This window comes from Pelobates fuscus, chromosome 3 (assembly GCF_036172605.1).
Source record: "Pelobates fuscus isolate aPelFus1 chromosome 3, aPelFus1.pri, whole genome shotgun sequence".
NCBI lineage: Eukaryota > Metazoa > Chordata > Amphibia > Anura > Pelobatidae > Pelobates > Pelobates fuscus.
The window spans coordinates 63,639,197-63,665,988 of NC_086319.1; the positions used below are offsets into that span (position 1 = coordinate 63,639,197).

The 26,792-nt window shown below is 38.9% G+C and overlaps 1 protein-coding gene across 1 annotated transcript in view; it reads right to left on the reverse strand.

Annotated features, from left to right (window-relative positions):
* LRRIQ1 (leucine rich repeats and IQ motif containing 1) overlaps positions 1-26,792 on the reverse strand; it is a 172,344-nt gene that overhangs the window by 94,794 nt on the left and 50,758 nt on the right. Inside the window, exons 9-13 of the mRNA XM_063447131.1 lie at positions 19,531-19,681; positions 15,513-15,706; positions 13,483-13,610; positions 10,957-11,030; positions 8,562-8,655 (exon numbers count right to left, since the gene is read on the reverse strand). Coding sequence (XP_063303201.1) covers positions 8,562-8,655; positions 10,957-11,030; positions 13,483-13,610; positions 15,513-15,706; positions 19,531-19,681 — 641 coding nt within the window. The remainder of the gene's footprint in view (positions 1-8,561; positions 8,656-10,956; positions 11,031-13,482; positions 13,611-15,512; positions 15,707-19,530; positions 19,682-26,792) is intronic.

The following is a 26,792-nucleotide window of genomic DNA, read 5'->3' on the forward strand; positions in this document are numbered from 1 at the left end:
GCTGGTACAAACCGCAAACAAGTGATTATATTCAATATGGTTGAAACAAAAGTTTATGCACATTTGTTTGCTTTCAGACAATAAGTCTAAATAAATATTTATGTCATTTTTATGGCGAAGTCAATGAGCTTCATATATAAATTATGTAGTCAGATTTGACATGAATACCAGAACCCAAGGTTTTCCAGCAGAACATTGACCAGAGCATGACACTGCCTCTACTGGCCTGCCTACGTCTCTTAGTGCATCCTACTGCCATCTCTTCCCCATGTAAATGATGCACACACACCTGGCCATCCATGTTCTAAAAGAAAACATAATTCATCAGACCAGGCAACCTTCATCTATTGCTCTGTGGTCCAGTTCTGACATTCACATCCCCATTGAAGGTGCTTTTGGCCCTGGGCTAAGTTCATCATGGGCACTCTGACCAGTCTGTGGCTATGCTGCCCCATACACCATGCAGACTGGGATGCACGGTTTGTTCTGACACTTTTCTATCATTGCCGGCATTACGTATTTCAGCAATTTGAGCTACAGTAACTCTTCTGTGTTATCAGACCAGACAGGCTAGTCTTTGCTCCCCATGTGCATCAATAAGATTTGGTCACCCATGACCTTGACTCTGGTTACCCTTTCGTGCACCACTTTTGGTAGGTACTAACCACTGCATACCGGGAAGCTCCCACAAGACTTGCCGTTTTGGAGAAACTTTAACCTAGTTGTCTAGCCATCACTATTTGGCCATTAAAAAAACAAATCCAGAAGTGGAGCGATGTTTAGATAATAATCCCCATACCACATGCACATAAAATTAGGAAAAATGGTAAGTATACTTATGTTCCCAGTTTTTGGCACTCACAAAGCACCAAATTCTGGGAACATAAGTATACTTACCATTTTTCCTCATTTTATGTGCATGTGGTATGGGGCTTATTATCTAATCATCGCTCCACTTCTGGATTTGTTTTTTTAATTTGTATTTTAAGTGTGTATGGTACACTTTGAAGTGTTTGTAGCAACAGTAACAAAATAAATAGTTTCCAATATTGAGTGTTGAGTAATTAAATACATTAGAATTTTATTTAGCGCTCCGATATATTCTAACTCTCTACACTATTTGGCCACTCAGATCTTTTCTCTTGCCCATTTTTCCTGCTTCCAACACGTGTAATGTCAAGACTTGTCTGTTCAATTGGTGCCTCATAACGCCCACGCCTTCATAGGTGCCATTGGAAATGTTATTCGCTTCACATTTCAGTGGTTTTTATCTTGTGGCTGATCAGTGTAAAGGCTATTGAAATCCGAAAGTTTGAATTGAAGGCTTTCATTGTAATTATTGGTGCCACAATGTTCTATGTTTCTTTTGATTCTATGAGTATGCACATGGATTTGAATCAGATTCAAGACTGTGCCATAGCAAACTTTGCCTTTAAAACAATTAAACAAAAATATTAAAAAAATTAATAAAATGAGGAGTAGAGCGACTGGCAAGTAGAGCAGACATGCATTCTTCACTGTCTGTGCCTGTGGTCCTAAATATTGAACAATTCAGCTGACATATGCTGATTCTCTCTGCTATTTTTACATTTTAGGAAAGTAGAATATTATTGGAAAGAGATCCTTCCAACAGCGACCCTTACCGAGCGATGGTTTTCAAACTATCAGAGCATTATTATCCAAACAGTATGCACACAAGAAGTAGGTCCATCCTACACATGAACCTCAGCCTCATGTAGAACTTGTCTGACCATAGGCAGCCCCTGCTTGATCCCCCAGCCCAGATAGACATGGGTGACAGGGATATTCCAGCTACAAAACATTCGCAAGTTAGTTTTTGCAAACATTGAGGTAATGAAAGAAGAACTCCAAAAACCACAACAAGCCGTGTTAAAGCTACTGAAGATGACATGGCTAATTCCCACCATACTGTGACTAGTGTGGAAATGGCTCTCACGTCTACCGAAGTCCCATGCGGACTTGACATTCCAAATTATGGAAAAACATTTTTTAACATGAGATGCATTGATGAAACCATTACATTAAAGGAACTTCATCACTTTCTTAGACAGCTCTACCTATTTAATGTTGCCTAAATAGGCAAAACACAACTCTCCTCCTCCAACCCCCCCCCCCCCAAAAAACAAACAAACAAACAAACAAACCAGTATTGGATAGTGAATTCAACATTATCCAGATGCAGAGATCCAGACTCAGCACCTAAAGATGTGAATGTTTGATGCAAATCCTGTGTTGAAAAAAAAGTTGGATTATCTGATACAACTTAAAGATTAGTTTGAAATTCCTCATAAAGATAATTCGGAATCAAACATTATTTAAATGCACATCTATATAAAAATACTAGTTAAAACAAAATAAAGGATCAGTTGGTAAACTGCTAGATACAAAACTTAGAGCTTGGTATGATCTTCTTGACGAAGGTACACTGTACCTGTAAAATATAGAGCTTTGGAAAATTGTGGTAGAGCACTAGCTAATCCTATAAGCAAGAAACAATGGTGGGATAATTGGTTTAAAATTAAAAGGGCCACTTGTTGTCTCTCCATTCAGGAACTTAATTTTAGAATTGCTAATAAATGGCACTACTCCCCTGAGAAACTTTTCAAATTTAAGGCTATTGACAGTCCTCTATGTTGGAGGTGTAATAAAGATCAGGGCAATTTATTAGATATGTGGTGGTCCTGTGAGAAACCTGAATGGATGTGGTTAAGGGCTTTTGTTCTAATATCTGACTGAATTCTTAAATCACCACACAACCGGAAATAGCATTGTTCCATTTTGGCTTAGATTATTTACCTCTTTCCGACAGATCTTTGTCTATTCAGATATTGATGGCGGTGAAATTGATACTTGGAGATAGACATTGGAAGCATAAAGGTGAACCTGAATGACCCAGAATTAAAAATCAAATAGCCTTTCAATGACTGATGGAAAAGGGAAACTATGTTGTAAGACACAAACTGTCTTTATTACAAAATCTGGGATAAATGGTTAGCTAGATATACCGTTGGAGAAAGTTATGTCCTGAATAATTGATTAATCAATTGACCTTTTCTTTTCCCCTGATAAATAGATTAATAATTGGTCTCCATGCCAATATGTCCACAATATTTTATGTGTTGACTTAATTGTATTTACTGTTGGTTTACTCAATATCTCTAGTTCTCCATTACTTGGAAGCAGACTCTATTAAGTAGACTCTTTCAAGTAGGAGTTAGAAAACCAGGAGTTAAAACTAACTAGGGGTTTAAACTATCAAGGTAAATTTTTATTTTTTTATTTGTATTTATTTATATATTTTTATTTTTATTGTTCTGTATCTGGGGAAATCAGTGTTAGCAAGATTGCTGGTTTAACTCAATGCACATCTTGTTTCATGTATGGATGCCTGGATGTACCCGTCCAGGGTCCATACCTCTGTGATGGTTGTGTGCGAGTGGCTTCTCTGGAAGCTCAGATTGGAGATCTCGAGAAGCAAATCGCAACTTTGAGGGAGATCGACAATCTTGAGAGGAGTCTGCTGCTGACTGAGCAGAGTTTAGTGGGGACAGGTAGTGGAGAGGGAGGAGATAAGACAGATGGGGAACAGGCATGTAGCTGGGTGACAGTGGGGCGAGGAAGCAGGGGGGGAGGGAAGAGGAAAGGGCTAGCTAGTCCTGATTTGGTGCAACCTAGCAGATTTGCCCTTTGAGGGAAGATGTTGGGAGCATCAGCTCAGGAGTAGCTGTATTAGAGGAAGCTGTTACTTCTAACAGCCGAGCTAACAGCCCCCCTAGTACGGGTGGGAATCAAAATGTAAGGAAGGCAAGACAGGTTGTGGTGGTAGGGGACTCTATCATTAGGAGAGCAGATAGGGCAATCTGCCGCTCTGATCGGCTCAACCGGATGCTCGGGTCCGGCATGTTGCTGACAGAGTGGATGGATTATTGGGAGGGGCTGGGGATGACCCAGCGGTCATGGTCCATGTTGGTACCAATGACAAAGTAAGAGGAAGATGGAAGGTCCTAAATAATGATTTCAGGGAATTAGGTAGCAAACTTAAGAAAAGGACCTCCAAGGTGGTATTCTCTAAGATATTACCTGTGCCACGCGCTACAGTGGAAAGGCAGCGGGAGATTAGAGAGGTTAATGCGTGGCTGAAGTCTTGGTGCAGGAAGCAGGGTTTTGGGTTTTTAGAGCACTGGGCCGACTTTGCGATTGGGTACAACCTTTATAGTAGTGATGGATTGCAGCTAAACGGGAGAGGGTCTGCAGTGCTGGGGGATAGGATGGCTAGAAGATTGGAGGAGATTTTAAACTAGTAGTAGGGGGGGAGGGTCATAGCAATTTACAAAATGGAGATATGACAGAAAGGAGATGGGCTTTAGCACAATATAAGGAGGGGGAGACGGGGGGAGGGGCAAGCTCAGAACAGAGAAGCTATGTAATGTTGATAATTCACAAAATATACAAGTGATGCATGATATTAAATGTATGCTTACTAATGCAAGGAGCCTAAATAACAAAATGGGGGAACTAGAGGCATTAGCATACACTAAACAATATGATATAATAGGCATAACTGAAACATGGTGGGATGAGACACATGACTGGGCAGTTAACTTAAATGGGTACATGTTATTTAGGAAGGATAGGAAAAACAAGAAGGGTGGTGGGGTATGTTTGTATGTCAACCATGATTTAAAGCCAAATCTTAAGCAAATGGAATGCGATGAGGAAAATGTGGAGGCTTTATGGGTAAATATCTGCTTGGGGGAAAAGAAGGGAAACCAACTATTGGTTGGGATATGTTATAAACCACCTAATGTTAATATTGACGAGGAACAACAGCTGTATGACCAAATTGAGAAAGCTGCAAATCTGGGTAACACTTTAATTATTGGAGATTTTAATTACCCGGACATAAATTGGGACAGAGGGACTAGTAGCTCAGCAAAGGGAATTAGGTTTTTAAACTTGTTAAATGACACCTTCATATCACAACTAGTACAAGCACCAACTAGAATGGACGCTTGTCTGGACCTGGTTTTAACAAACAACGTTGATCTTTTGACCAACATTCAAGAAGGTGAGCACTTGGGAAATAGTGATCACAATATAGTGTCCTTTGAAATAAACTCAAAAAAACAAAAGCACATGGGGTATACTAAAACATATAATTTTAAAAAGGCCAATTTCAATAAGTTAAGGTAAGCTTTACAATATATTGACTGGCATAAACTCTTTAGTGAAAAGAACACTGAGGATACCAACACCAACACCAACACCAACAAATATTAGAAAGGTACATTTCTCAGTATGTACCATTGGGAAATAAATATAAAAGAAACAAATTAAAACCAATGTGGCTTAGTAGAAAAGTAAAACAATAGATTAAAAATAAGAAAAGGGCATTTAAAGCATTTAAATCGGACAAATCAGATGCATCTTATAAAAGATATAAGGAAGCAAATAATGCGTGCAAAAAGGCAATTAGGCTTGCTAAACTTAAAAATGAAAAAATGATCGCTAAAGAGAGCAAAACCAACCCCAAAGCATTTTTTAAGTACATTAATTCTAAAAAACCCAAAAATGAAAGTGTAGGTACACTAAAAACTGAAACAGGGGTGTTAGTCAATGAAGACCAGGAAAAGGCAGGAATTTTGAATAACTATTTCTCCTCTGTATATATTAAGGAAGAACCCATGGCAATAGATTGCTACTAAAAACTTGCAGAATAAATGTAATTGGTTAACTCAAGACAAGGTGCTGCAGCAACTAAAGAAAGTTAATATAAACAAAGCTCCAGGGCCTGACGGTATCCATCCACGTGTACTTAAGGAACTATGTGTAGAAATAAGTGAACCTCTGTTTTTAATCTTTCAAGATTCTTTTATTTCAGGAAGTGTTCCGGAGGATTGGAGGAAGACAGATGTGGTTCCTATATTCAAAAAGGTTTCAAAATCCTTGCCTGGAAATTATAGACCTGTGAGCTTAACTTCTGTGGCTGGTAAAATATTTGAAAGGTTATTAAGGGATAATATTCAAGAATTCCTTGAGAAGAACATGGTTATCAACAAAAATCAGCACGGTTTTATGAAGCACAGGTCGTGTCAAACTAACTTGATTGCATTCTACGAAGAAGTAAGTAGAAGTATAGATCAGCTGTTGCAGTGGATGTGATCTATTTGGACTTTGCCAAGGCATTTGATACAGTTCCACACAGAAGATTAGTGTTCAAACTCAAGGAAATCGGTCTAGATGAAAATGCTTATTCTTGGGTAGAACACTGGCTTAAAAACAGAGTACAAAGAGTTGTCGTTAATGGTAAATTTTCAAGCTGGACAGAGGTGGCAAGTGGTGTCCCTCAGGGGTCTGTTCTGGGACCCCTTCTATTTAACATGCTTATAAATGATCTTGAAGACAGCATTGAAAGTCATGTTTCAGTGTTTGCAGATGACACAAAACTTTGTAAAATAATACAATGTGAGCAAGATATTACTTTGCTGCAGAGGGATTTAGATAGACTGGAGGACTGGGCACTCAAATGGCAGATGAAATTTAATTCAATTTAATGTTGAAAAATGCAAAGTTATGCACTTCGGCGTAAAGAATACACAAGCAACGTATACCCTTAATGGAAGCGAATTAGGGATAACAACACACGAAAAGGACTTGGGAATTGTTATAGACAACAAACTATGCAACAATGTGCAATGTCAATCAGCAGTGGCCAAGGCCAGTAGGGTATTGTCATGCATGAAAAAGGGCATTCATTCTCGGGACGAGAATATCATTTTGCCTCTTTATAAATCACTGGTAAGACCACACATTGAATATGCTGTGCAATTTTGGGCACCTGTTCTAAAGAAGGATATTATGGCACTAGAAAAAGTGCAGAGGCGGGCTACAAAATTAATAAAAGGAATGGAACATATCAGCTATGAAGAAAGGTTAACAAATTTAAACCTATTTAGTTTAGAAAAACGGCACCTGAGTGGGGATGTGATAACATTATACAAATATATTCGAGGCCAATACAAACCATTGTGTGGAAATCTATTCACAAACCGGACTTTACATAGGACACGAGGTCATGCGTTTAGACTAGAAGAAAGAAGATTTCGTCTAAGGCAAAGGAAAGGTTTTTTTACTGTAAGAACAATCAGGATGTGGAATTCTATGCCTGAAGAAGTGGTTTTATCAGAGTCCATACAGATGTTCAAACAGCTACTAGATGCATACTTGCAAAAACAGAATATTCAAGGATATAATCTTTCAATGTAGGGTAATAACTGCTTGATCCAAGGATAAATCTGACTGCCATTCTGGGGTCAAGAAGGAATTTTTTTCCTAGCTTGTTGCAAAATTGGAAGTGCTTCAAACTGGGTTTTTTTGCCTTCTTTTGGATCAACAGCAAAAAACATATGTGAGGAAGGCTGAACTTGATGGACGCAAGTCTCTTTTCAGCTATGTAACTATGATGGTCCTAAGCGATGTATTTAAAAGTTAATTATCGAGACTAAGAGACACAAATTTGCTTATATTTTTTTGTAATGTGTATAGTCTTGTTTAGTCTAATTTTTATTGTGTGTGTGTAGGTTTATATATATATATATATATATACACACACACACATTGTAATACATGTGGGATTGTTTATTAGATTTAAAAAAAATAAAGAATATTTAAAAAAACAAAAAAAACAACAACTTTGCATTATGAATGCAGGGAAGGTAAGGTCACCTTACCTCGAAGCTTAGCTTCAAATGGCCTGAAGAACTTAAGCAGTACTGCCAGTCTATGATACCCATTACCAAATACCTTAGAGTAGCTGAAATATCCCATCATTGGGGTCTACCACAGTCCCTCATGATGGAAAGAGAGGACAATCATTTTTTTTACAACCATTGTGCTACTACAATGCTGGACATTCTCGATCATGAGATGCCAAGAACATTGCTTCTTTTGTTACTCACACCAGACTGAAGCAGTCCTCACCAACCTTTCCATATCATGCCTAGTTGTCGTGGTTGACTCAATGATGCTCAGTTTTGGCCTCTCATAAAATGCTTATGTTAAATTTATTTTCATTTCTTTCTTTAACATAAATCTAGCCTTAAGTGTTCTAGGTAGACTTATTTGTCAAAGCTTTTAATACGTTGCCAATTGTATAGCAGACACTGTTTGGGTATACCACCCTCTCCCCCTCCCCCCCCCCCCCCGCCTTCCCCTCACGCAATCCCTGGGCATAGGATCAATAAAAAAAAAAAAAGAGAGAAGCAAAACCAATTGTCAGTTTTTAATTAATTATTAGAACTTGTCAAGGCCACAGGGATCTGACACTTTTCTCTCATCTCATGAAAAAAAAAGGTTAACACATATTATAGGTGATTTTTTTATGTTTTACTTAATGATGTAAATTCCAGAGAAGTGACAATTTCCCTTTAAGGCATTGTAACATTACCATATGTTGGTAAATGAGACAATATAGTCTTTCACATGGATAATTTACAGTCTTTCTTTAAAATTATGTAAAAGAAAAGTAGTGGTTTACGTACCTCCAATTTGCTTCTTGCACAAGGGGATTCTTGGTAATTGTTAGATGTCTTAGACTTACGCAACCTTCAAGCCACAAGCTTGTGCTCTGCAAGTCTTAAAAATTGAGATTCATTGAGAAATCGCTGTTACTTTAATTAGCTCTAACCAGTGAAAAATTCAATAGGTAACAAATGAGAGGTAACAAATGCTAATTTCAAGAATATTAAAGTATGACAAATGAAGAAACTGAGCTAGTAGTATGGAGAAATGTATGCTCCCTGCCATAGTGTACAAAAAATAAATCTCTCTGCAGGGATTTGCGGGATTGTACCATATATACTTACACGTATTACTATAAGAATTTTAAAAACATATACGGTACAAAAAAAAAAAAGGGAAAACAACTACTTACCTTTGAATGTATTAGTTCGATATAAAAATGAAAATAATAAAAGATACTTTCGTTTAAATGTAGAATTCAATGGGTCTGTAGACACCATCCTTTCCCCTTCTGTGGCTGGATTCTGTCTCCGACAAGAGATAGCTCTGTCTAAGTTGTGTATATGGCACATACAAAGCATGCCAAAAACTGTTAGTCAGGCAGCATTCTTGCTGTGTGATTGACAGCTCTAAGAGGCTGGAGTTCTAAGCCCCCTCAGAGCAGAAAGTGGGTCCAGGGTAATCTCTGCCCTATTAGCTTTGCAAGTAAGGAAAGTTGTGTTGGTGCTTAGACAGACTTAACTCACTATATATCTTTTTTTATTATCTTCACATTCCACAATCAACTTCACCTTCCATATTGACGTTTTTGTTTGGGCACATTATGTTCTAAGTTGTCTATGATCGCAGTTCGAGATTTGGGGAATAATCTTGTAGAGGTCCTTTGGAGACAGTTAGTTCACATCATTTACCTATATAATAGATGACCTGTTTGCTGTCATATACATTTTTAGTAGCATTCACTGCTTTATATTGATTTGCAAGGTAACGATAAGAGGAGACTGTGTCTCTAACATTCACTGTATGTTAGACTGTCTAATCTCCCCCTACTTGGCATTTTTGGTCTCCTGTATGTGCACTCAAACCAGTAACTCACTAGACAAGTGGAAATGTAAAAGTTAGTTAATTTCTTTATCATTAGGGACTTGCCTAAGAAAATCTTCAATTATTCAGTATGTGCATTACGTTTAGGTTTTACAGTAGCACGGCCACAAGTCCTCCTAGTGGAGACTTTTTATTCTGATCTTGGTACTTAAACAGACCTGACACAATGTATATATTTTTATCTCCGTAAGTGTGTTATCCTTTTCTACAAAGTTCTGCAACTATTACCTGACTGACATACCTCACCCAATTTCTTGGTGTTTTCATTCATTCCTTTAGAGAACTAATTCATCACATACTTATATAACATGCTTATACACAGTGATGCTTTAGGAACGAATAATACACATACGCATGTTTTCCCATTCATTATTAATTCAGCTTACCTAAACAATGCATATGCATTGAGGAAAATCACTTATATCAGTTCTTAGAATGTTTTGGTTGACTTTGCATGTTTTAACACAGTTCCTAGAATTACTATAAAACTCACACAACAGGCTTATTTACTAATGTGGAAATTGTCAGGAATTCAAACTAAATTTCAAAGTTAAAGGATCACTATAGTGTCAGGAAAACAAACCCGTTTTCCTGACAAAATGTCATCCTTGGGGGACCCTCACCCTCAGGGTCCCCCTCCTGTGGCGCTGAAGGGGTTAAAACGCCTTCAGCCGCTTACCTTAATCCAGCTCTGAAACTGCTATGTTTACAGCTGCAGGGTTAAAACCTGGGGGATCTTCATTGAGCTGAAGTGGTCTGGGTGACTATAGTGGTCCTTTGATTTTGATAAGCTAGAGCTGGTGACCTCTCCTCCCCCGCCGACGTCAGCTCCTGAGTGGAGCGGAATGCGCATGCGCGGCAAGAGCCGCGCGCGCATTCTAACAGTCCATAGGAAAGCATTTCTTAATGCTTTCCTATGGACGTTCTGCACGCTGGATGCGAATTTCACATTGCGTCATAGAAGCACCTCTAGCGGCTGTCAGGAAGACAGCCACTAAAGGTTGAATTAACCCTGCTATGTAAACATAGCAGTTTCAGAGAAACTGCTATGTTTAACTGTGAAGGGTTTAAATCTGAGGGACCTGGCACCTAGACCACTTCATTGAGCTGAAGTGGTCTGGGTGACTATAGTGTCCCTTTAAGGCCAAAATAGCTGATCTGCAAAAATTCTACAAGTCAAGTATGCCACCAGTTCAGCTACTTTGGCCTTAACTTTAAAATTCACTTCAAATTCCCATCAATTCTTTAGTAAATAACCCTGACAAGTAGTCTTTTTTAGAACATGGAGTTCACAATAATTCCCAAACTTACCTGATAAGCAGTTGCTATTTAAGTCCAGTTCTTCCAATGAAACAAAAGTATATAATGGTTCAAGCTGAACTAGGCTGAAAATATAAGAAAAACAATTAAGCCAAGTGGTTATTATAGAAGTAACATCATGGTAACTGTGCTTTATATCATCACAATAGGCAATGGGCTGGACTATGAAAATCAAAATTGTATTTTCCACAAAATAAAGTAAGAATTCTAAATTAATTTCACATTTTCTAGTAACATAGCTGAACTAGAAGCCGTTGCCGATTTGAATCTTTCTTTCCCCAATGTAGCCATTTTGGCCTTACATTTAAAATTATTTTTGAATTTTCAATTTAGTAAAGAACGCTATTAGGGTTTGCTTTAACAAGATACAAAAGTATGAAGGTGGTAGCCACATATGCAATAAAATTCCAGCCATTTGGAATTTTTGAACCTTGCAAGATTCTGCAGGGATGAACCAATTGTTTTATCTGGTTTGCACAACTATTATTAGTATTTTTAAACACGACTAGTATTTACACTGAACAAAATTATAATTGCAACACTTTTGTTTTTGCCCCCATTTTTCATGAGCTGAACTCAAAGATTTAAGACTTTTTCTATAAACACAAAAGGCCTATTGCTCTCAAATATTGTTCACAAATCTGTCTAAATCTGTGTTAGTAAGCACTTCTCCTTTGCCGAGACAATCCATCCACCTCACAGGTGTGGCATATCAATGATTATTGCACAGGTGTGCCTTAGGCTGGCCACAATAAAAGGTCATTCTAAAATGTACAGTTTTACTTTATTAGGGGAATCCGGGGGAGTACAAAAACAGTCAGTATCTGGTGTGACCACCATTTGCCTCACACAGTGAAACACATTTCCTTTGCATAGAGTTGATCTGGTTGTTGATTGTGGAATTGTGGAATGTTGGTCCACTCCTCTTCAATGGCTGTGCGAAGTTGCTGGATATTGGCAGGACCTAGAACACGCTGTCATATACGCCGATACAGAGCATCCCAAACATGCTCAATGGGTGACATGTCCGGTGAGTATGCTGGCCATGCAAGAACTGGGATGTTTTCAGCTTCCAGGAATTGTGTACAGATCCTTGCAACATGGGGCCGTGCATAATCATGCTGCAACATGAGGTGATGGTCGTGGATGAATGGCACAACAATGGGCCTCAGGATCTTGTCACTGTATCTCATGAAGATGAGCTTCCCTTAGACGGTTTCTGACAGTTTGTGCAGAAATTCTTTGGTTATGCAAACAGATTGTTGCAGCAGCTGTCTAGGTGGCTGGTCTCAGACAATCTTGGAGGTGAAGATGCTGGATGTGTAGGTCCTGGGCTGGTGTAGTGGTCTGCGGTTGTGAGGCCGGTTGGATGTACTGCCAAGTTCTCTGAAACACCTTTGGTGATGGCTTATAGTAGAGAAATGAACATTCAATTCACAGGCAACTGCTATGGTTCACATTCCTGCAGTCTGCATGCAAATTGCACGCTCCCTCAAAACTTGCAACGTGTGACATTGTGCTGTGTGATAAAACTGCACATTTTAGAGTGGCCTTTTATAGTGGCCAGCCTAAGGCACATCTTTGCAATATTCATACTGTCTAATCAGATTATCTCTGCAAAAGAGAAGTGCTCACTAACACAGATTTGTGAACAATATTTGAGAGAAATAGGCCTTTTGTGTACATAGAAAAAGTCTTAGATCTTTGTGTACAGCTCATAATAAATGGTGGCAAAAACAAAAATGTTGTGTTTATAATTTTGTTCAGTGTATTTAGTTTACTTTTAGAAAACTCAGGTAAATGTTTGGATTGTGAGGCAAGCATTGCTGAGTGAATTCGATACATGTAGAACAGTCTCCAGTTTGAGTTGAGCAACTAACAGACACTCTCACAAATTATAAGACACTCAAGAGGTTTTACGTAAAAATGACAGGTTAAAAGAACAGAATTGGGACTCCATCTCAATGAAGTGATCTGGGTGCCATGTGGCCCCTGGTTTAACCCTGCAGCTAAAAACATTGTGCTTCCGCACAAAAGTGGTGTAAAACTCCACTATTTCAATTAGGTGGTCCCAGAGGTGCAATCTGATTGGCGCAGCATGGCATTTTGCCCTGCATCTACACTAGCCTCCCAATGCTTTCCTATGGTGAAGCAAGTGATTGGCACATGATCATTGATCTCAATTACCTCACACAAAGAGGCAATGCTTCGTCGAGGAGTCCAGTGCAAAAAGGGAGAAAAAGTAACTCATCTTGCCTTTTTAACCGTGACAGCAGGGCCCAGTCAGTCACCTAAACAGTGACTAGGGCACTATACCATTAGCAGTACACACTTGCATTCCTAACGCTAAAGCGTTCCTTAAACACCTTCCCTCAGTGTACAGAACACAGCAATACTATTAAAGTTAGAATATAATCGAACTGTTTCCAATACAACATTTTACTGTGGATGGTAAACTACGCACAACAAATATTGGTTAAAGAACGCTCCACACAAGACATTCAATCAGACTGTTACCTGTTCTGAGATATTGAAAGAACCTGTAGTAGAGGTAACCAATATAATGAAAGCCCTTTCACTGCTGATATGTTGTTATCATCAACGTATAGCTCTCTCAAGAGGACATGATTATCCAGTTTAGGGATCTGTGACATTAGAGCATTAGTTCATTAGAAAGAAAAGTAGACAGTTTTATCATAAATTGTAAACGGCATCAACGGAGAAGAACACCACAAAACAAAACACATCAATCAAAAACAAAAATATCTATCTGCACTGCATTGTTGTGACATGGTTAAAAACGCAGCTGATATTTTACAGTCAAGCACGTCATTTCTACCCATGAGAAGAGTACTCTAATGGCACTGTGACATGCCAAATTGGCATTTAAAAACAAATATTAGTCTAAGAGAATTACGTTGTTAATCTTACAGAATTAAGTTATTGTTAGCATTTGTATTTATCAGTGTTATTAATAAACTCATAATTTTCGCAAATTCGTTCTAAATGGTAAAACAAATGGGAAAAATAGCAGATCTAGAAAAATTCTCCAACTCTGCTAAAGTCACAGGCTGGCAATATTGCTTCAGTTTTACAATTAGGATTGTAAATTAGTCATAAAAAGTCACACAGTTTAGGAAATAACCCTCTATGTGCTTACAGTCAATAAATAAATAAATCATCGACAAGGTTTCTAAGATAGACATTTGTCTGTAATGTCTTTGAAAAATTCACGCCCACTTCCACTTGTGTCATTTTCCAAACTGGAAGCATATTGTACAATTTCAAAATACAAGGAAAGCTGTGCTTTCTATTTAATTAGTTTAGCAACTCCATTTGGACACTAGCACGCCTTTGCGCAGTATATGTGCCTTTTAGGAGCAACTCCTGAGCAAGTTACTAACAAGGATACATTCACTAAATAGTAAATAAAGTAGCCTATGTAAAACATTTGAAGCAGCAAATAAAATCTTGACAATGGTTAACATATGAAGTCTATTCGGTCATAGAACACATTGTTTATGAAGAATTTTAAGGCAGAAATTAAAGGGAACGCTCCAGACCTATAAAGCACGTCAGCTTGCTTTTATATTTGTGATCGTTTATACAAGTGCCAATTTCAATAAAAATAGCACTTTGAGTAATAGCCAGGGAGATGTTTCTGCCCCCAATTATAAGACAGCTAGGGAGGTTTTCTTCGGCTTCCCTTAGCTCCTCAGAGGTAACAGAAGATGTACTTCAGCTCACTGAGAAGCATAGGGAAGCAATGATTATGTTTGTGGCTCCAGCACAGAGGTTTCTCAATGACAAGCCTCGGTTGGTGTACTGAATGAGAGTCTGTGCTGGAGGAGGTAGATGTGTTTTTATATACCCCCAAAGAAAAAAAACAATATAGACACAAGTCAGTGGAGTGTTCCTTTAAGAACACCTGAACCATTAAACACTTCTGTGGGTATTTTGTGCGTGGTCTGTTGCCATCTTGTTGGTTTCACTGAAACACACTAATCAGTGTATCGCTTATCAGGAAATATACAGTATTTACTCAAATCTAATGCACACTCACAAATTCAAACTAACAAATTCAAACTAACAAATTCAAACTAACAAATTCAAACCGGCGAATTCAAACCGGCGAATTCAAACCAGCGAATTCAAACCAGCAAATTGCATTCCTGAAAGAGGATTTAAGAAAGAATAGACTTAACATGCCATGTCAAATTTAATTACCATCAATATTACTATAGGATATGGCAATAAACATTTTCATTGCAGCACAATGCTGTATAGTAGTATCTCCTTGTATAAATGCGCATTACATTCGCCACCAAAAACATGTTTCAGCTTTCAAAAATGGAGGTGCGCATTAGATTCGATGGTGCATTAGATTAGAGTAAATACGGTATATGTAAACCAACCAAATGAATAATTGTGAACAATGAACAAAAACAATGAATATCTATTTTGTACAACTCTATATCTTCACAAAAAAAATAATTAAATAAAGAGATTACAATTAAAGACAAATAAGAAGAATAACATGTATGTACCTCACACAAGTTGTTTCCTTGTAATTTCAGAATTTGCATTAGGCCACAATTCTGAATTCCTTCCAGCTCAGTAAGAAAGTTGTATGAGCAATCTAAATACATAAGAGTAGGGACAGCCTCAAGACGGCTTGTGGAAATTAATTGATTGTGATCCAAAACTAGACGCTGAAGGTTTCTCAAAGTTTCCAACCCACCTAAGCAAAAATAGAAAACAAAATTTAAACATTGTTTAAAGTATTAGAAGAATTCAAAATCAAGATTTTTATGGAATATAGTTCAAAGAAGTTATTATGGTGCCAAGAGTTCCCTGGTGCTGGCTCACCGCTAGGGGTTAAACCGTTCACAAATGGTTTAGCTCAAAAGTCTGTGCTCCAGCGCCGGATGGCTTTGCCTCCTTGTCCTTCTGCTTTCTAAAACCCTAGATAACAGTAGGCTTGGGCTGCATTGGGCAGGGACACCACTGATTGGCTTAGAGCAGTCAGATGATGCTCTAAGCTTTTCAGTAGCTTCCCATTCATTAAAATGGTACATATTGGCAAGACATCAGGGAAGATGTAGCAAACAACATCTGGAGTGCCAAAGGTTGCCTAACTCTGCACTAAATGTAGGAACTGAGGGTGGACCCAAGCCCAAATGAGCTCAGGGGCACCAGGAAAGATTCTATGAGTCTACTCTTTATGGACTAAAATAAAAAACACCTTTGAAAACTACCTTTGAAAAAGGCGCTTGCATAGCGCCGAAACGTGCGTTAGGTTATGCTTTTTTAAACTATCACCAGCACTTTGTGTGTGTTCACTAGGTGGAGGGAGCTGGATGAGAATATAGGAGACTGATGTCGATATCAGATTAGAGCATTTGGTGCTTCTCATAGCTAATGGCCGTGATGTTTCAATTTAGTAACTCTTCAATAGGAGTAATAGCGTGAATACTTGCTTCTTAAGGCTATGTTACAGGATCCTTTTGGAGAGATCATAAGTTCTACATTTCTGCACAAGCTTTCCAGTGTCTGCAAAGCAGTATACTAAACAATTTGGGGCATTTAGCTCCTTATATGGACAGCTCATCTTAGACACTCGGGTGAAGCTTAGTAACTCTTCAATAGGAGCAATAGCGTGAATATCAGTTTCCTAAGGCTATGCTACAGAACCACTTGGAGAGTTTACAAGTTCTAAAGCTCTGCACAAGCTTACTATATACTTTTTTGTAAAGCAATATACTAAGCAATTTGGGGCACTTAACCCCTTACATAGACAAGCTCATCTTAGGCACTTTGGTGAAGCTCAGTAATTAGAAGTAATAGCAATATATCACATAAGACTTGCAAGTTCTGGATATAATTGAAACTATGTTTAAGGCTTCAATGTCTAACTGTATCAATCCTACAATTGACTAAGTTAATAGCTCTACTCATAAGAGATACTATTTTTTCTTATCTCTTTCAAGGGCTTTTAGTCCTCTACAGGGAGTGCAGAATTATTAGGCAAGTTGTATTTTTGAGGATTAATTTTATTATTGAACAACAACCATGTTCTCAATGAACCCAAAAAACTCATTAATATCAAAGCTGAATATTTTTGGAAGTAGTTTTTAGTTATAGCTATTTTAGGGGGATATCTGTGTGTGCAGGTGACTATTACTGTGCATAATTATTAGGCAACTTAACAAAAAACAAATATATACCCATTTCAATTATTTATATTTACCAGTGAAACCAATATAACATCTCAACATTCACAAATATACATTTCTGACATTCAAAAACATAACAAAAACAAATCAGTGACCAATATAGCCACCTTTCTTTGCAAGGACACTCAAAAGCCTGCCATCCGTGGATTCTGTCAGTGTTTTGATCTGTTCACCATCAACATTGCGTGCAGCAGCAACCACAGCCTCCCAGACACTGTTCAGAGAGGTGTACTGTTTTCCCTCCTTGTAAATCTCACATTTGATGATGGACCACAGGTTCTCAATGGGGTTCAGATCAGGTGAACAAGGAGGCCATGTCATTAGATTTTCTTCTTTTATACCCTTTCTTGCCAGCCACGCTGTGGAGTACTTGGACGCGTGTGATGGAGCATTGTCCTGCATGAAAATCATGTTTTTCTTGAAGGATGCAGACTTCTTCATGTACCACTGCTTGAAGAAGGTGTCTTCCAGAAACTGGCAGTAGGACTGGGAGTTGAGCTTGACTCCATCCTCAACCTGAAAAGGCCCCACAAGCTCATCTTTGATGATACCAACCCAAACCAGTACTCCACCTCCACCTTGCTGGCGTCTGAGTCGGACTGGAGCTCTCTGCCCTTTACCAATCCAGCCACGGGCCCATCCATCTGGCCCATCAAGACTCACTCTCATTTCATCAGTCCATAAAACCTTAGAAAAATCAGTCTTGGCCCTGTCTTGACGTTTCAGCTTGTGTGTCTTGTTCAGTGGTGGTCGTCTTTCAGCCTTTCTTACCTTGGCCATGTCTCTGAGTATTGCACACCTTGTGCTTTTGGGCACTCCAGTGATGTTGCAGCTCTGAAATATGGCCAAACTGGTGGCAAGTGGCATCTTGGCAGCTGCACGCTTGACTTTTCTCAGTTCATGGGCAGTTATTTTGCGCCTTGGTTTCTCCACACGCTTCTTGCGACCCTGTTGACTATTTTGAATGAAACGCTTGATTGTTCGATGATCACGCTTCAGAAGCTTTGCAATTTTAAGAGTGCTGCATCCCTCTGCAATATATCTCACTATTTTTGACTTTTCTGAGCCTGTCAAGTCCTTCTTTTGACCCATTTTGCCAAAGGAAAGGAAGTTGCCTAATAATTATGCACACCTGATATAGGGTGTTGATGTTATTAGACCACACCCCTTCTCATTACAGAGATGCACATCACCTAATATGCTTAATTGGTAGTAGGCTTTCAAGCCTATACAGCTTGGAGTAAGACAACATGCATAAAGAGGATGATGTGGTCAAAATACTAATTTGCCTAATAATTCTGCCCTCCCTGTACAAGCAGTGAATATTGTCTATCTCCTACACTAACTACATAGATACTTAAAGGAACCCCTGATTATATGGTTTCAAGTAGTGGACTATGTAAGATTCAATTGCTCACTCCTTTCTCTGATGTATATATTACTACCTCCCACAATTTATTAGATGTGTTAGCATTATTTCTACGTTTCCTTTACTTTTCTGGGGAATTTATACCCTACAATAAAGGTGTTTTTTATTTTAGTCCATAAAGAGTAGACTCATAGAATCTTTCCTGGTGCCCCTGAGCTCATTTGGGCTTGGGTCCACCCTCAGTTCCTACATTTATTATATATTCAAGGGTTATCCCCTATTTAAGATTCTGTGGACACACTATAGATCCTGTTTAACAGGAGTCTCACTACTTTACAACTAACTCTGCACTATCCTATCATCACGGTTCAACGGGCACTGGTTAAGGTAACCCCCATCAGACATCACGGGAGTCTTACTGAGGTCCAATCAAAAGTTTCTCATTTAGAAGCCCTAGATTAGAGGATTTAATGGGCTCAGAGTGCTTGTGGGCTCTCTGAGACAGGAAAAGGAAGGTAAAAGAGAGGGAGAGAGGGGAAAGAGGAGGTGGGAGGTCAGGTGAAAAATTATATTATGGGAAGGGTTTCTATCAGTGTCGGAGGGAGGGGAGACAAGAGCTTTCCCTTGCAGGCTCTGCTGACAACAGATGTAAAATATACACAGAATGTACATTAGGCAGTCTGTAACAGAGTTCTGGGCTACTAAAGTCGTGTGTGGGGGTGCAACTAATCAGTGGAACACAATTAGCAATAACTTAGTATGTGCTGTGTAGTAAGCTGAAACACGGCACATACATACTCCTACCACATGACTACTTCAAAAAGCAAAAATGGTAAAGGTGGTTGGAGTAACCCTTTAATAAAACAAACAATTCTAAATATGAAAAAAAAACAAAAACATTCAGCTATCTCTTCATGTGATGGAAAATCAGTAGACAACAAATTGAAATAAAATCCTTACCAACTCTGGTTATTACGTTATATGACAACTCGAGATTCCGAAGGTTGATACAGTTTTCTAACCCATGAATAGATGTTATTTGATTTTTGTTCAGGAGAAGAACATTTAGGTTTTCCAGACCTTCACAATTTACTACACAGATGGAATTTTCCTAAAAAAAAAAAAAAAAATGATGAAAAAAATATAGAAAATATGTTTAAAAGATGTGTTTACGAGCAAGAATATACAACAAATAATGCCCCAGATATTGATGAATCATAAATCACATGACTGTAGGACTTTCCATAGTGTGTATCCCTTTCTTAGAGGGATACTGTAGGCACTACACTGGATTAAAATGGTTATGGTGCCTGGGGTAGTGATGTGGAACCTGGTGCCTGCAAAATCCAGGCACCATAACTACTTCAATATATTTAAGTGGTTATGGTGCCTATAGTGTATTTTTAGAAAATGTGGCTGTAAAGCAGATTGCACGATGGCTGGCAGTCATAATCACACAATCATAAATAAGATTGACATTACTAAAATTCTGGAAACTGCTTACATTTACAATATCTTCATAATGTTATCTTCAAAACGTCTCATCTAAAATGTGTTTTTATATACCTTCATAATACTCTGCATCTTACTTTAGTGAATATAAAATATGTCCCAAAGTGAATCTCAACTTTAATGGCAAAATAACTGACCTGGAAAAAGTCTCTAATTTAGCTATGCTTCCAGTTTGGCTACTTTGGTCTTAAATATGAAATTCACTTTTAATCCTCCCTTTAGTGAACAGCCCTGATTGTTGTCCTTCATGACAACAAAATAGGAATCATAACTATAATTGGAAAATTACAAAATTCATAACTAGAATTTAACATTTACAGAAAGCCTATAAACTAACTCAACAGCAGTGTATCCAGTCTCACAGCTTATCTTTAGAGTCTATTTTCGAACCCCACTAAGTGTTCTATTTTTACAGTCACTTTATACACAGAAGAATTTATAAAAAAAAATAGCTTAAGTAGCTTTGTACAAACCTTCACTTCTAGATCCATTGTTTGTTAAATTTAGTAGGTAACCCACACTAGCATTAGAATACAAGTAATTTGAGTTGGGCCATTTCCAGGTCCCTGACCTGAACCCCCACTCCCACTCCCAAGCTCCCTGGCATGCAATCACGTCAACCTAGTGATGGAACGAATGTAGAGAGGGCCTAGTGCAAGAATTATTTTGGGTCTCCCCTCTAGCGCAAGAGGTGAGAAAAGATAGATACCCATCTGTCGTACAACTCTCACAATGCTATTTTTGTATAGCGTATGTGTGTGCATGTAGGGGTGTATTTGTATGTACTGTAACCATTGGAATGAAGTGGTGTACTGGTGTGTTGTGTTTGCGTTTGAATGCAGGGGTGTGTGTTTTTATGTAGTGTTGGCTTTTAAATGCAGGTTTGCTTTTGTATGTAGAGTTGGTGTTTGTATATAATTTTAACGATTAATAAAGAGGTGTGATTGAATGTAACGTTTGTAATCACATGAAGGGTGTATTTGGATGTAGTGTTGTCTTTTAAATGCAGATGTACATTTGTGTGCAGTATTAGTGAGAGTGAAGGATGTGTTTGTATACAATTTTAGAGTTTAACCCCTTAACACCGCAGCCAAATGTACAAGTTGTGAATGAAACAAAATGTAAACAAAACCTGGCATTTGCGCTATATGTCTGTCAAACCGTAATTCACCTCTTTCATATTAAATGCACTTATTATATATAATTATATATATCATGTTATTCAGGGGAAACAGGGCTTTCATTTAATATCAAATATTTAGCTATGAAACATAATTTAATATGAAAAACATGGGAGAAAATAAGATTTTTTTTTATTTTTTTAGTTCTACATGACATTTTAACTGTCAATGTCATAATACTGTTTGCTTTTACTGCAATAAAATACACATATTTGTATTCAGCAAAGTCTCACGTGTAAAACAGTACCCCCTATGTACAGGTTTTATGGTGTTTTGGGAAGTTACAGGGTCAAATATAGCGTGTTACATTTGAAATTGAAATTTGTCAGATTGGTTACGTTGCCTTTGAGACTGTATAGTAGCCCAGGAAATAAATTTACACCCATAATGGCATACCATTTGCAATAGTAGACGACCCAAGGTATTGCAAATGGGGTATGTCCAGTCTTTTTTAGTAGCCATTTGGTCACAAACACTGGCCAAAGTTAGCGTTAGTATTTGTTTGTGTGTGAAAAATGCAAAAACCGCCAATTTTGGCCAGTGTTTGTGACTAAGTGGCTACTAAAAAAGACTGGACATACCCCATTTGCAATACCTTGGGTTGTCTACTATTGCAAATAGTATGTCATCATAGGGGTAATCTTCATTCTTGGGCTACCATAGGGTCATAAAGGCAACGTAAGCAATCTGGCGAATTTTAATGTGAAAAAAATGAAACACAAGCCTTATATTTGACGCTGTAATTTTTGAAAACACCATAAAACCTGCACATGAGGGGTACTGTTGTACTCGGGAGACTTCGCTGAACACAAATATTTGTGTTTCAAAACAGTAAAAAGTATTGCAGCAGTAATATCGTCCGTGTAAGTGCTGTTTGTGCGTGAAAAATGCAAAAAACGTCACTTTTACTGGCGATATCATCGTTGTAATACATTTTACTGTTTTGAAACACTAATATTTGTGTTCAGCGAAGTCTCCCGAGTAAAACAGTACCCCCCATGTACAGGTTTTATGGTGTCTTGGAAAGTTATAGGGTTAAATATAGTGCTAGCAAATTAAATTCCCTATACTTTCGGCATGGGTTGTCAGGCAGGTCCCGCTAATTGTAATTAATTAGGATACCTAATTATGTAAAATGATTACATAAATATATGTGTAGAATTAATATATGTATATATATACATATGTGTATATATATATATATATATATTTTTTTAAAATATTTTTATTTATATATAGGTATATATATAGTGATATATACGTATATATTTATGTATATAGATATATATATTTCGTTCTACGTGTATTTTGATATAAATATATATATATTAATATCACAATACAGTTAGAACGAAATAAAACACATCTATATATTTTTTAATATTTTATTTTTAATTATTTTTTTTATTTAATTTTTTTACGTATTTACATATTTTTTTTTTATATTATTTATAAATATATATAACAATAATTATATATATATTTAATCAGTATCAGTCTACGTGTAATTTGATATTAATATATATATATATATTAATATTAAAATACACCTAGACGGTGTATGTGTATGTGTGTATATGTGTATATATATACTTAGATCATATATATATAATATATATATATGATCTAAGTATATATATATATATTTTTTTTTTACACTTTTAACTTTATTTTATTTTATTTTCAGCCAGCAGGGGGACCAACTGTCATTACAGTTGGTCCCCCTGCTGGCAATGCCTGAGCCAGCTATACCGGCCATGTGATTGTGAGGTCCTCGCAAGGACCTCACTCTCACATGACCGGGAGGGACCGGAGGAGGCAGATCTGCCGCGGGGGGGCTCCCTGGGAGTCCCCCCAACCGCGATCGCCGGCGTGGGACCACCGGCGACCGGGTAAGTTAAAAAAAAATGGCGGGTGTATATTTACGTCCTGCGGCGTTTAGAGCCGCTTTTAAAAGGACGTAAATATACGTCCGCCGGACTTAAGGGGTTAAATTCAGGGATGTGTTTGTATATAATGATTGTGTGTGCAGCGGTGTGTTTGATTGCCAGGATGTATGCACATACATCTCAACACAGACATACCTACACATTGACATGCAGATACACACATAAACACACTGGCATAAACACACACTTAGATACACTCTTTGATACACAGATATGCACACTTTGATATACATATATGTACACACGCTGACAAACAGGTACACATGTAGGGGTGTATTTGTGTGCAGTGTCGGAGTTGGAAAGCTAGGATGAATGCATTGTCACATGCACAGATACACACACTGATATATATATATATATATATATATACACACACACACACACACACACACACGCAGGTACACATACATATTGACACACAAGTACACATACACAGGTATACATTCACACAGATATACATAGACAGACACACAGATACACATATAGCCAGATACACTGACACAAACACAGCCAGAGACACAGCCAGATACACACACACACACAGATGCACTGACTCAGACCCAATTACACACACACATATATACATTTACATAATATTTTAGCCACCCTCCTGTCACCTTACCTTTTGAGTACAGAAGGGTGGCTTCCCTGGGGTCCCGTGAGAGCTGTATGGCCAAGGCTGATGGGAGTCTGACTTCCTCGGTCCCTCTTCTCCTCCTGTTGATGTCTCACCACCTCCCCCTCCTCCCCAGCGGCGTTCTGCTACTTGGGATGAAGTGATCTCACCTCACTTCCTCCCAGCAGGCAACACGCAGGTTGGTTCCCGGCAAGGGACTCACAGGGCTGCTGTTTGGGCCCTCTTGGAGTAACAGAGCCTGGGGCAGTTGCCCCGTTTGTACCCCCTTTAAAGCCGGTCCTGGTAATTTCATATGAATTAACAATGGGTGGGCCTATGTGGGGTCTTGTGAGGGATACAATTTGTGTCACTGTTGACATATTAAATATTTTACATGTAATATTTTATTAGTTGACTGAGAGAACTGTATAAAAAAACAGCTTTCATAAGACACACACAGGAACCCCCTTCCCTTAAAGGCTGACTTCCTAAAAACTTTTCTTTCCAGAATTCCACCCAAAATGTTTAATAAAATAATAAATAAATAAATAAATAAAGGGGGGGGGGGGACGGACGACTGGTGGAGGGGGGAATTGGGGACACACTGTGAGCATGCATTTCTCAGCAGTGGACTACTTTGTCTTATGTATTTTTCCTACGCTTGACCAGCTTTGACCCACTTCCTGTGGCTGCTTACGGTTGTAAAATAAAACAATTACAAAATATATCCCCCTGAGTGGGAGCTATTTACCTAAACGTAGGACTTAGGGTCCCCCCCTGCCCCCACCCATGAGCAGCGGATGGGGGCTCTAAATGACAGACAATAGAGACAGATTGGTCTCTCAGATTGGTAGATTTATCTATCAGAGCACTCTTATTGGTTGGCTTAAACCAATCAATCAGAGCGCTCTGAGTCAAATTGCAGGGCGTGGAAAGGCTTTATAAGGTAGTTTTATTGTTCCCCTCTCACTATTTTAAGGGTGAGGGGGGTATTTATTTATTTTTTTTGGGGGGGAAGGGGGTTGACTAGGGGCTTGGGGACCCGTAGTCACCTGTGGGGGTAGGGTATTTTTACAATTAGCCCCCACCTGTAACCTATGCCTGGGGCCGAGGTGGACAATAGGTCCCCCCTTTTGTCATTTAGGGCCCCCACCAAGGACTGCCATCAGAAATTGCGGGGCCTCTGACACAGCTTAAGGTCTGGGCCTCCAGGGGGCCTGCCCCAGAGACCGCCCAAAGGATTGTGCTGTGTGTATTGTGGATGTAGAATGTGTATAGTGTATGCAGAGGGCGTGTGTAAAGTGGATGCGGTGTGTGTGTGTAATGGATGCGGTGTGTATAGTGGATGCAGATTGTACATTTGTGTAATGTATGAGGTGTATATTAGATGCAGAGTGTGTGTTTGTGTAGTGTGTTACAAACTGCCATTTGTAACTTATTTTATTTAACAAATTGCCCTGCTTCCCTGTGTTATGGAGAAGCCTAATTGCCAGCCTTCTGCCCCATGACTATGGACCTAGTGTGTATGGCGATTTGACTGTATTTGTTCGATCTGGGCGCTGTTTGGATATATTGAGCGCTCACATCCAAGCCATGTGGGGATAGGTTGAATGTGGGGGTTCTGTTCAGTATGATAGGAGTTATGTATTTTTGCTGTTGTTGTTTGCTGTTTTGCTGTTGTTGTGAATGGAGATATTTTCTGTACCTGGAGATAGCTGGCTTACCACACCTAGTTAAGCCAATTATCTCCAGGATAGAGGACTCTGTGGAACTGGTTTGGGCTGGAAAGCAATGCTTCAGTTGGCCACAAAGGATTTCGACCTAACTTTTAAACCACTGGAGGGAATTGTCTGATTTGGATATGTTTGTATTTTAAGTATGCAGAGTTCGAATATGTAATTTTTATGGAGATTGGATGTATGGTTTTAAAGTCACAGGGTATGTGTAAAAACTGTATTTTTACTGTCTGTGATAATTATGTTAATCCCTTGTGAGGGGAGGATTTTGTGTGTAATTGCTGGGAATGTACGTGTGTGTTTTCTGTAATGTACGTGTATGATTGGTTGTTTTGTAACACCCTGTGGGTGGTCCTATCTAAGGGGATCCTGCATAACAGAAGGTTCTTTTGGTGCCAATAAACAGAATGACTTGTCCCTCTAACTTGCAGCCTCGACTCATGTTTGTAGGGAACAGCTATAATCACTTCAGGGATTGCTATGCTCTGCATGCTCCTTTTGCTACTGAGCTCTGGTAAGAGCTTTTGTTCCTGATCCTGCTTCACTCTGCAGAAGGAAGAGAGATCACCCACTGGAGCCTGGAGCCTAGTCATAGGTCCAGGGTGGATAGCAGACAGCGAGATACCAGCCCAGCAGCGGTGGTTTGTGGAGTCTGCAGTACTTATGGTGTCTACGCAGTAGTTATGTAGTTATGGTGTGTGTGTGTGTGTGTCCCCCCGCCCCCCGCTTCTTAACTGGCCAGGGAGGTGGGAGACGCGTTCCCTGGTGGTCCGGTGGCATGGAGAGTGGGCCCGCAGCACACTCTTACTAACCTTCCCAGCGACTCCCCTGTCTAACTCTCGCGGCCTGCGTGCCCATGGCAACACTCTGACGGCCGCTCGACTCGCAAGATTTAGACAGGGGAGCTGTGCAACAAACAGGTAGCCAGGGGCCCGCAAGTACATAGATACACAAACCCCACAAACCTCATCACAATACCCTGCCCTTTACCCTCACACCAAAATTCATTGTGCACTCTGGAATGCCCGCTCCATCTGCAGTAATTTAAAATCAACAACCATACACTACTTTTTCCATCTCAAACTCACTCACACTGCTTGCACTTACAGAGACCTGGCTGTCCCCCTCTGAGAGCGCTACCCCTGCCTCTTTATGTTTTGGTGGGCTACAGTTCTCTCACACTCCCAGACTCAACTGTAAAGGAGGCGGCGTAGGCATCCTTCTCTCC